The sequence below is a fragment of the Rattus norvegicus genome, chromosome X (genome assembly GCF_036323735.1).
Source record: "Rattus norvegicus strain BN/NHsdMcwi chromosome X, GRCr8, whole genome shotgun sequence".
NCBI lineage: Eukaryota > Metazoa > Chordata > Mammalia > Rodentia > Muridae > Rattus > Rattus norvegicus.
The window spans coordinates 81,568,727-81,581,038 of NC_086039.1; the positions used below are offsets into that span (position 1 = coordinate 81,568,727).

The window sequence follows — 12,312 nt, forward strand, 5'->3', positions numbered from 1 at the left end:
GGGATCTTCTTTAAGTATCAAATATGTTTAGTATATCATTAATGCTTAGTATATAGTTTATACTTTACTTATTGAATGAATGAGTGAATGAAGTTACATAATACTATGAAGTTAATGGGCACATTATGGACACTCTTTTTCTCAGAATTATTTACAGAGGCCTCAGGCAGCCTCTGCCCTTACAGAGAATAATATATCTCCTCACAATATAGTCTCCTGAGAGCATCAGAATCATCATCTTACAATGTATTTTAGATCAATTCACAGCAATGCTAAAACCTTTCCAAGTACTTCTCTTTTTGTTCCTTTTTTTTAATGAAAAATTTCCACCTATAATATTGTGATCACAATTTACCTCTCTCATGTCCTCCCAGATTCTCCCTACCTCTGTCCCCCACTGCATGACTTCTTTGCCTCCCTTTGGAAAACATACAGGCAACTAAAAAAAAAAAAAAACAACAAAACAAAACAATAAAACAGAATAAAACCAACCAATGTTTTTTTCATTGCTGTGACCTACCACTCTCTGTCCCTGATATTGTTTTTGCATAGACCGCTTGCCTATAATCCTTATGACTTTTCTCAAATCAACCTATCAGCACCTCCAATCTTCATGAACTAGTAAACTCCATTCCTTCTCAACAGATACCATCTATTTTTAAACTCTTAATAAATATTATTTATTGTGAGTGTGTTTGCGGGCCAAATTTGTGCCAAGTGTGTCAGGCTTGGCAGCATGTAGGTACCTATGACACACTGAGCTCTCTTGCCAGTCTGTGTTCTATTTTCTTGAATAACATTTAGGCCTTTCTAAAATTCTGTCATTTTCTCCTGGTGCTCTATGATATGCCACTCGGTTTTGCAGTGTACTCTGACCAACTTCCTGACAGATTTGTTGCTTAGTGACAGTCTAGAATGAATGTAACTGAATTGTCCCAAGGATTGCAGTGGTGACATGCTCTTGTGACTGACTGTATGGTTGTTTATTAAGGCAGTAACTTGTGTTTTAAGTTCTTATCTAGACACATCCTATAAACGAAAAGTCATTCACCTAAGGAAAAAAGTTCTAGTTGGAGTGTGGAGAATATTCTGAGAGGTTAGACGTAAGGAGGACTGGAATGTCAATCAGAAAGATAAGCCCTTTTCTCTGAACAACTGCTTACTAATAGACTCTGGCGCCTACCACGAAGCAGCAGCAGGAGGGCGGGGCGGGGGCAGGAGCCGCGGCTCCCAGCGTAAAAAGGCGGGGCTATGGTGACGCAAGGCATATTGAACGGCTTTGTCCCTCTGCGCTCTCCGTTGGAAAACTTGAACCGAGAGGGTCATAGGTATGGCGGCCTTTAGGGTAAGTGAAAAGAAACTTAGTTTTCCACTGCCGGCTCGCTTGAGCCCACAGCATTACAGTAATTGTAGAAGGGATCGTCTATCGTAACTCATGAAGGGAGCCCCTCAGCAAGTGGCGGCCTGGAGGTGAGACTGTGAGAATCAGAATCTTTAATCTTTGCAGCCTCAACAAACCTGCCTAGCCTCCTCCTTAATCCCCTGCAGTTAATTGTTTATACCTCAGGGGCTTTAGTCCAGTAACCCGCTGAGTGAGGAGAAGGCCGGGGCAACTAGCCGCTCCAACAAAACAAGACAAAACTTTGGCTTTTGTAGTGGTGCGCGGGGCGGGGCTCCAAGACTGGAAAATAGGACTTCCTTCAACAATTATCTGTGGGCAAAACAGACAAGAGCAGAGATGTCCCAGAGTCTGTGCTGTGTGTGGGATTATACATAGTGTTATTCCCTGTCGAATAACCACTTTCTTTGGAATTTAATGAGAAAAGGTGATTTTGTGTAGAAATCGCGGTAAAAGAAGCAAGCCAGCTGACTCGGGTTTCAACATCGGTTTACAAATATTTAACACATGTATGATTTTTTTAGGTGTATAATAACTCTGTTAGGCTTGAAGGCTATAAGAGTGTGCGTAATTCAATGAGCGGACATTGATTTTAATATTTCCCAGTCTTAACTGCATTTCTGTAGTTTGGGACCTCATACATTCTTTTGAACTATGGACCACTCTCATAACTGGACTCTACTCCCTCCATTCCTCTGATGGAATCCATTTTCTCCTGTGCTGCCATAGTACTTACATCAAAATGAGACTCTGCCCCGCTACTTTAAAACCTTTATAGGCATTCCATTATCAGCTCTCAGGGGTCAGGTTACCCTTCTAGATAACAACACTTCACCTAGCCTCTGCTCTCCAGCTTCCTCTGCTTTCACCCAAGAATCCTCTCCTCGGTACTTAACTTCTTACTTTATCTCTCCATGCCCCATTTACCTGCTCTTTCCACAATTCCTAAAGTGCCCTTGTCCATTCTTATTTATTTTCTAGCAGGCATGTCTGACCAACCTTTTGATAATGCAACCCATACTGTCTGTCTCTGCGAAGTTTATCCTGGAGAATCACGTTACCGGAAAAATCGCAAAAAAGCCCAACATAATAATTTTACAGTGTTTAAATAGTTTACGATTCTGTATTGGGTAGGTTGTGGTGTATAGGCTACAAGTAGGACATGCTTGCTCCCTTTGGAAAACACAAAATGCCACATCTAAGTGAGTGTCCTTGACAGCTGTAATGATCCACATGAGATAGTTATTGACAACCATATTGGTAAGTTAATTAAAACTTTTAAATCCTTTCTTGGTGGCTAAACCATGAGCAGGCTGTGGTTCTGAAAAAGTTTCTTGGTGCCCAATTTCAGGGATACACAATTTTAAAAGCAAAACCCAGAACAATACATGAAAGTTAGGTGAAGGTCAGAATAACCTTGAAACATTTATTCCTTATGGCAGAGCATAGTAGTTATTTTAGATATATCTTGCCAATTATTTTGGCTAATACATCTGGACCATCTGGTCAAGGCCATTGGAAGTCTCACATGTGTTGCCAAGACAGATGTGACCACTGGGTGAATCAGGTAAAGGACTGAGAATTATCTCAGTGAACATAAATGAAGTTAGAACAGGATAGCATTACCTTAGTTCTTTCATTCCCCATTTTTTAAAAGTTATTGTTAAATTTTGGATCTTGGCTAAGGGGTAAATACTAGTTCCTGAGTATCATTAGCCTAACTGAGGCCAATTTTCTATCTGATAAACTTTAAAAGACAATTTATTATATAAGGCCCTATACCAAGTCTCATAATAATGGGGAGTAAGAGGCCAGGTAAGACAATGAAAAGTATTGTGAGCCATTTTCTGGTACCAGAAATTATTTTTCATTAATATTTTTGATGTAAGTTATTTTAACTTTTTGTAAAGTTTTTTTTTCTTAAGTGATAATGTTTGATTTGTTAGCTCAGAAGCAACAAGTCTTTCATACTGTCATACAACCTTTCCTGTTTTAGAGAACTGTTTCTATCAGAGACTATCCAATCATGGCATGTATCAAAGGAGAATCTGAAGGTACCTGATGTCTCTTTGTTTGACAAATTATCTGTTGTAGGCTCACTCTTTTTCCTGATTAGAGTCATAATGGTCAAGGCAGTAGTATCTATCATCATTGGAAAACAGAGAGGGCAGCCTCCCTGTACCGCTGGTTGGCATATATTCCCAGTGGTGCTCAATGCCAAGGACAGGATTAGACTGTCTGCTCAAGTGCTATTAGCAAGGTAGGATACATGCTCTAGGTGATTTCTCCAAATAATTGTTTAGATTTCATAAGGAAACTGATTTAGGGTTAAGGTGTATTTCAGATTCCCGATACTGGGCTACCCTCATGGACTGAGCATTGTCACTTCTGGTTTTGGTTCCAGGTCAGTTCTCAACGCACCCGCAACTTAGTATATTAGAATTTGCTTATTGACCTCTGAAAGACTTATTACCTTAAGCTGCTGTTTTTCCTTATGGCCTGGTATCCATTCTTTCATAAGTATTTTGCAGTGTTAGTGCCAAGTCCAGGCTCTGAATTGCTTCTACAGTGTCTCCTGCAAGTTATCAGTTGTGCCCAGCAGCACCAGCAGTAATCATTGGAGTTAGCCATAGAGAGGGTCAGCACAAAACAGAGTCCAATATTGGTCTAAGTCACCTGAGGTCCAGAGTCATTGGGATTTGAGGTGTGGCCACTAGCCAAAAGATGTCTGTCTCTTGGTTATCCTCTCAGCCTTGGTGGTCTGTGGTGGCTTGGTACCCCATAGCAGTGGCCTGGTGGATTGTGGTGCTCTATGGGAAACTGCTCTGGTGCTTTTGGTATGCAATAGTTAGTTGGTGTTGCAACACATGGTGTTACTAGGCCACTGTGAAGTAGAAGGAAAGGCTTCTCTGGCAGTGACATTTGGTTATGACATGAATCTTTACTCTTTTCCTTTTGCTAAGGAAAAGTTCCTCTGAAGAAATCCCTTGTGAGCTTTCATATGTTGTCTTACATTATCCTTCAAGCAGGAAGCTCAAAATCTGAATGCAGATGTTTTTGTAGAGAATTCCCTTTCAAGTATAAAAATAGATGGCATGGATTAACAAAAGCTGCCCTAGCCACATGTGCTGTCTCATGTCTGTTATCCCAGCACTCAGGAAGCAGAGGTAGATAGATCACTGAGTTCAAGGCCTGCCTGGTATACAAAGGGAGCTTTTCCATAAAAGAAAAAGGAAAAGAAAAACTATCCTTCTACCCCTGCTCCATCTCTGCCCTGTGTTAGGAAACATCATCATCAACTTCATCACATCCTTCTCTTCCTTGCTCTCCTGCCTTCTGCCTTATTTTTAAATAACCCAGAGAAATAAAGGCTATTCAATTAAGTATGGGTATAGGTGTAGAGTTATAAATTGGAGTTTGGTCTCCATACTTGGGATTAGACTGCTGAGGAAAACTGACTCTCCCCTTCCCTGCTGTCATAAACTCTCCATGGATCCTCCTTAGGGCTGAGGAGACTCTCTCTGATCCTTATTGGAATTTTGACTGGCTTGATCTTAGATGGGCTAACAGGATTTTTGAATTCATGAGTACTATGATATGCTTCAGAAGATGTTTCCTAGTGGTTAGTTGTCTTCTGGTTTTTATAGTCCCACCTTGCAGTCCTTCGTGAAGTTTTTGAGCCATAGGGGATAGTGGGTGTGATGTAGAAACCACTCTTGGGGCAGAACACTTCATAGATACTTCTTTTTCTCATGTGGTAGATCTATTTGTATTTTTTTTCTACTTTTTTTTTGAGGAACATGAGACCAGTTTTCAAAGAGGCTAAAGTAGTTTATACTCCCACCAGCACTGTGTAAGAGTCCTTTCCCCTCACATCCACAGCAGTATTTGCTGTCACCCCTGGATGATGACCACTCTGATTGGAGTGAGGTGAAATTACAGAGTGGTTTAAATCTGCATTTTTATGATGGCTGGGGGTACTTAACAATTAAAAATGCTCTCTGGCTATCTGTATTTCTTTAGAGAACTCTGCTCTGTTCCATAGGGCATATTTTAAATGGGCTATGTTGGGCTGTTTGTATATTCTGGAGTCCCAGAAGTTTTTCAGTCTACAGCTTAGGTGTGCATTGGCCTGGTAGATAGAATACACACATCAAAAGTCATGACAAACACCCTAACTCCAGCTGTCCAGGTCTTATTGGGAAAACACATACAGTATAAAAACCAACACAGCATTTGCCCCAGATGCCAGAGCACATTCTCATAGTTTCTCCACAGGCTTTTATTTTTAATTTCAACTCTTTGAAATGCTGATGAACAAGGGCCAGATTGTACAAGTACATTTCTGCTGTTTATTGTATTGGGTTGTTTGGTTTTTTTTAGTTACCATAGTTTTTTCTAAGAGTTTGAGTTTTGCAGGAAAATACACGTGTGTGTGTGTGTGTGTGTGTGTGTGTGTGTGTGTGTGTGTGTGTGTGTGATTTCCTTTTTCAGTCAAGTATTGCTTTAGTATTGCTTTTCATATTCTAGTATAATAAATGATACTGTGGCTGAAAGACTCTCATTTAGTAGATTTAATGATATTTTATTGTTTTAGAGATGATTCACTTACCCACTATTTCCAGAAGAAAATAAGCATCCTGATAAGCATCCTGATATATCAGGTCCTCTGTTAGTGACTCACTGGTGATTACTCTAAAACAGGGCACTCTTGTCTGAGACTTTTATGTTGCTGCCAAGAAATAGCTCTTAGACTGTATCTCCAAGATGAAGCATTACTACCTTTTTTTCTTGTCAGTTTCAGCTAGAGAAAATAGTAGTGTATCTGTTAAAGTCGAAGATGAGTTTAGTGGCACTTGTTATTATCACAGACTTTATTATCCCTGGATAATAGTCTAGCATACATAGGGATATAGTCCAGAATTCAGAAAAAAGAAGTAAGATGTTCTTTGATGGATAGGAAAGATAGGCTGAGTCTCTTCTTTATAACCCATCTATATACATAGATCATTAACTCGGTGTGCTGAAGAACTTTCTCACAAATATGATATTTTATTTTATTTTTATTAACTTGAGTATTTCTTATTTACATTTCGAATGTTATTCCCTTTCCCAGTTTCCGGGCAAACATCCCCCTAACCCCTCCCCCTCCCCTTCTCTATGGGTGTTCCCCTCCTCATCCTCCCCCCATTACCGCCCTCCCCCCCAACAATCCCGTTCACTTGGGGTTCAGTCTTGGCAGGACCAAGGGCTTCCCCTTCCACTGGTGCTCTTACTAGGCCATTCATTGCTACCTATGAGGTCAGAGTCCAGGGTCAGTCCATGTATAGTCTTTAGGTAGTGGCTTAGTCCCAGGAAGCTCTGGTTGGTTGGCATTGTTGTTCATAAGGGGTCTCAAACCCCTTCAAGCTCTTTCAGTCCTTTCTCTGATTCCTTCAACGGGGGTCCCGTTCTCAGTTCAGTGGTTTGCTGCTGGCATTCGCCTATGTATTTGCTGTATTCTGGCTGTGTCTCTCAGGAGAGATCTACATCCGGTTCCTGTTGGCCTGCACTTCTTTGCTTCATCCATCTTGTCTAATTGGGTGGCTGTATATGTATGGGCCACATATGGGACAGATCCTGAATGAGTGTTCCTTCTGCCTCTGTTTTAATCTTTGCCTCCCTATTCCCTGCCAAGGGTATTCTTGTTCCCCTTCTAAAGAAGGAGTGAAGCATTCGCATTTTGATCATCCTTCTTGAGTTTCATGTGTTCTGTGCATCTAGGGCAATTCAAGCATTTGGGCTAATAGCCACTTATCAATGAGTGCATACCATGTATGTCTTTCTGTGATTGGGTTACCTCACTCAGGATGATATTTTCCAGTTCCATCCATTTGCTTATGAATTTCATAAAGTCATTGTTTTTGATAGCTGAGTAATATTCCATTGTGTAGATGTACCAAATTTTCTGTATCCATTCCTCTGTTGAAGGGCATCTGGGTTCTTTCCAGCTTCTGGCTATTATAAATAAGGCTGCTATGAACATAGTGGAGCACATGTCTCTTTTATATGTTGGGGCATCTTTTGGGTATATGCCCAAGAGAGGTATAGCTGGGTCCTCAGGTAGTGCAATGTCCAATTTTCTGAGGAACCTCCAGACTGATTTCCAGAATGGTTGTACCAGTCTGCAATCCCACCAACAATGGAGGAGTGTTCCTCTTTCTCCACATCCTCGCCAGCATCTGCTGTTACCTGAGTTTTTGATCTTAGCCATTCTCACTGGTGTGAGGTGAAATCTCAGGGTTGTTTTGATTTGCATTTCCCTTATGACTAAAGATGTTGAACATTTCTTTAGGTGTTTCTCAGCCATTCGACATTCCTCAGCTAAGAATTCTTTGTTTAGCTCTGAACCCCATTTTTAATAGGGTTATTTGACTCCCTGAGGTCTAACTTCTTGAGTTCTTTGTATATTTTGGATATAAGGCCTCTATCTGTTGTAGGATTGGTAAAGATCTTTTCCCAATCTGTTGGTTGCCGTTTTGTCCTAACCACAGTGTCCTTTGCCTTACAGAAGCTTTGCAGTTTTATGAGATCCCATTTGTCGATTCTTGATCTTAGAGCGTAAGCCATTGGTGTTTTGTTCAGGAAATTTTTTCCAGTGCCCATGTGTTCGAGTTGCTTCCCCACTTTTTCTTCTATTAGTTTGAGTGTGTCTGGTTTGATGTGGAGGTCCTTGATCCACTTGGACTTAAGCTTTGTACAGGGTGATAAGCATGGATCGATCTGCATTCTTCTACATGTTGACCTCCAGTTGAACCAGCACCATTTGCTGAAAATGCTATCTTTTTTCCATTGGATGGTTTTGGCTCCTTTGTCAAAAATCAAGTGACCATAGGTGTGTGGGTTCATTTCTGGGTCTTCAATTCTATTCCATTGGTCTATCTGTCTGTCTCTGTACCAATACCATGCAGTTTTTATCACTATTGCTCTGTAATACTGCTTGAGTTCAGGGATAGTGATTACCCCTGCAGCCCTTTTATTGTTGAGGATAGTTTTAGCTATCCTGGGTTTTTTGTTATTCCAGATGAATTTGTAAATTGTTCTGTGTAACTCTTTGAAGAATTGGATTGGTATTTTGATGGGGATTGCATTGAATCTGTAGATCGCTTTTGGTAAAATGGCCATTTTTACTATATTAATCCTGCCAATCCATGAGCATGGGAGATCTTTCCATCTTCTGAGGTCTTCAATTTCTTTCTTCAGAGTCTTGAAGTTCTTATTGTACAGATCTTTAACTTGCTTGGTTAAAGTCACTCCGAGGTACTTTATATTATTTGGGACTATTATGAAGGGTGTCATTTCCCTAATTTCTTTCTTGGCTTGTTTCTCTTTTGTGTAGAGGAAGGTTACTGATTTATTTGAGTTAATTTTATACCTAGCCACTTTGCTGTAGTTGTTTATCAGCTTTAGTAGTTCTCTGGAAAGATGATATTTTTTAAAAAAGTTTCGTGGGAACGATACTGTATTTGCCTCATTTCATTTTATTAGGTCACAAATACACTGGTTAGGGTTGCTCAGTAATGAGTTTTAGGAAGGATTTTGCTATAGGAATAGCCAGACCAGAAGATATACTGTGGAGATCTTATATTTTGAGATATAAATTCTCATACTTAAAACGCTGATACATCTGTTACAGGTCCATTGCTTATAAGACCAATCACTTAGCATTTTGTATTGTATCTATATCTAATAATCATTAGTTTATTCCTGAGCAGCTTTTGATTTTTCAAGTCAGCTTCTGTTCCTGTTCCAACTCCTCCCTCTTATTTCCACAGTCCTGTATGCCTCTGCACTTGTTTCCCTCTGGACCGTACACACTACTCCTGTAGAGAAATTACCCAGAATGAATCACAGTTCTCCCTTCTTTATTTTAAAGACAGATAGATATTGGGAAAGAAAGAACTAGTAAATAGAGTTTTAAAAAAAGAATTGACAAAAATACAGTTTGGCACAAATGATAGTGGGAAGGTAAAGAGTAGAGGAAGTGATTGGTTATAAAGGAGAAGAACAACATTTAATAAGAGGTGAGGAGTCTGTCTTTTCCTTGAGCTAGGTTGGTGAATTACAACTCTGCATTGTTCTCTAATCAGATCTACGGATACAGAGTTTATATATAGCTTTGTGGTGATATATTTCCCAAAGAGTAAGTGGAAACATCAAAATTAGACAAATGAAAAGTAGAAGGCAGATAAAGGAGATTTATTCAATGTATCCACAGTCCACATTAAAGAGAGGGACAAATACACCCAGTTATTCCCTGGAGTCCCTTTTTAGGATCCTGAAGTGAGGTAAAGTTTAAACATAGGGCAAGGGATAGGCACACGTAAGCAGGCTCAGTCCAGGTGTGGTCCTGCCCACCACTGACTCATTCATTGTTGCCTGGCCTTCAGTCTTATGTAAGGTGGTTTCAGCAAGTTGTTAGTACTGTGTGAAATTTTTTTCTAGGTGACAAGTATCCCACCTGACTGTGGCCTCTTTCTTTTTGAACATGAGATTTCCTGGGGGAAATTACCATTTCTTTGGAGTTCATTGATTCAGTAGTTTTATCTTTAAGTTGAGAGGTATCTTCATTTCTTCTAGAGTGGTTACAACAGTCTCCTTTCACTACTGTTCTTTTGGCCTACACAAAATATGATCCATTTAAACAATATTTAATATTTAAGCAGTTATATTATAAGTATATTTCCCTAGGAAACCCAGTAATGAAAATATTATTGGTGATTTAGCTAAAAGTACATTGGCCTGTATAGAAAATACTGTCTATTAAAGTATGTATTTGATTTTGATACAGTATAATTAATTTTACCAAGAACTTTTTCATGTTATATGCAAAGGTGAATTCTGTCTTTAGTAAATAGTCATTGACTTTTGGCACCAGCAGGTACTCCAAAAGCACCATTGCTGATACACTTACTAAACTCTATCCTGCTCTGATAGACTAGCTCATATTCCACTACTCACTGAATAATGTCTATTTGTGTGAAGCAATAATCTTGTTCTTACAAATATAATGTTATATTATTCTTTTTAAATGCATGCAATCTATTTTCTGTTGAGTAGCTGTAGGATTTGGGGGTCATTCTAGTAGGGACTATGAAGGGAGTCTATGCACTGAGAAAAGAGTATGCTTTATGTCTTTGAGGCCTGGAAGGATTTATATAGCTATAGTCAAAGGGTATATGGACACAGATGAATATAATTGTTGTGACAAGAGAATGAAATAGTGGTTTAGAAAGACTAATTTAGCAATCCTATACTGCTTATTTAATTGTTTTGAAATTTTGTAACGTATGAACCCTAAACTGACAACAACTTAAAAGTCATCTCTTTGAGTGTTACTGTCTATTCAGATAAACAGAATGCTTCCAGTGTTCAATTGCTACATCTCTATGAGCTGTGCAGAGCCTACATTTTTTCCTGCATATAATACATACATTTATATATATGTGTGAAATATGGCCTTCAGGACCTTAAAATAAAATTGCCGGTTTTGACAGTATATAGTATTTGTCTGACCTTGATGATAAACTGAATAAAGTTGAGTTATGCCAATCATGTGCCATTTCTGAAGGATTCCAAGTATATCAAGTATGTATTTTGTTATATTTATTTTTGTACTTCTTGGATTCTTATTTATCTAGGATAAATTTTCAAGTGCCATGCAGTAATTACTGTGCCACCATTTACAGTCATAAAAATGTTTAGAAATTCCAAAATAATTTAGTACTTTTATGTAATATTTTAATTAAAATATTCAGTGTTTAAAATATGTTATTCTGGTCCTATTATTGAATTATACAGCCACATTAAGCTAGGTTGTTTATTCTGGTTATCTTATGATTGGCCTTAAGTGCTAGAGCTTTAATTTTTATGCAAATTATATCTCATATGTACCATGTAATTCCCACCCATCTTAGACTAGGGAGTTAAATCCATTCTTCATCACTCACTCTTCTGGTTTTCAGTTTTGCTAATTGAACTATGTTGTGGCTGTTAGAATATTTAAATGAAGTAGGCTCGAACAGATAATTGAGCTCAGAAAGAACCTTAGAAATTGCTATCTTGAAAAGTGTTTTGATGTTGTTTGCTTTTTCCTCCATAAATGTGAAATGAATGTATACACAACTTGTTGGCTTTACAGGCTGGCTGAGTGATGTGCTTAGTGAATAAAAGACAGTCTTTTCTGGGTCGGTACTTATGGGGGGCTTCCCCTTCTTTGAGAAAAAGAGGAAGGGGTAAAGGAAGAGAGGGAGGTTTTGAGGGTGGGACTGGGAGGAGAGAAGGGAGGGGGCCTGCAACTGGAATGTTAGTGAGTAAATAAATAAATTAATGGAAAAAAAGACAGCCTTTTCACAGTGTTTTTTTTTTAAGTCTTTAAAGGATCTTACTGAGTGCTTATATCTATTTACTTATTTGACCCTTTCAGAATAGTATATATACTTTCTGCACTATTAACATATTTTATTATGCACAGTTGGCATTCAAAAATGTTAATTATATACCACTTTTCCCTCACAATATATTTATTAGACCACAGTTACTGTTTTGTAAGCATGCTCATCCTAAGATGTGCTGCACATCACTACTTACTGTTAATGCCCTCTAATATTTTGATCTCAAGAAAATAAGAGCTTCTGTGCACATTCTAAATGGCATTTAAATGTAGGCAAGAAAGCAGAGAGATGCAAGAATCTAAGCTCACTAATGAGCGCTCTCTCCCCCTCCCCCCGTCTCTCATAGTGGAAAACAGAAAAAGGATTTCTTCAATGTGTCTTTACTATTAATTTTCATTTTCTCTACTCTTGAGCTGTATGCAAAGTCATATATTAAAGCTTTATTTATATGTATTTATCATCTAAAAAAAAGAGGGACAA

At 38.7% G+C, this 12,312-nt stretch overlaps 1 protein-coding gene across 2 annotated transcripts in view; it reads left to right on the forward strand.

Moving 5' to 3' along the window:
* The first annotated feature begins 1,233 nt into the window (after window positions 1-1,233).
* The window catches only part of Apool (apolipoprotein O-like), a 65,947-nt gene continuing 54,868 nt past the window's right edge, over window positions 1,234-12,312 (forward strand). Inside the window, exon 1 of one of the 2 annotated variants that reach the window (NM_001393716.1) lies at window positions 1,234-1,345. In NM_001393716.1, the coding sequence (NP_001380645.1) occupies window positions 1,331-1,345 (15 nt within the window). In that variant the 5' untranslated portion in view covers window positions 1,234-1,330. Of the gene's footprint in view, window positions 1,471-12,312 lie in introns of both variants that reach the window. The other variant, NM_001014105.2, reaches the window with a different exon arrangement.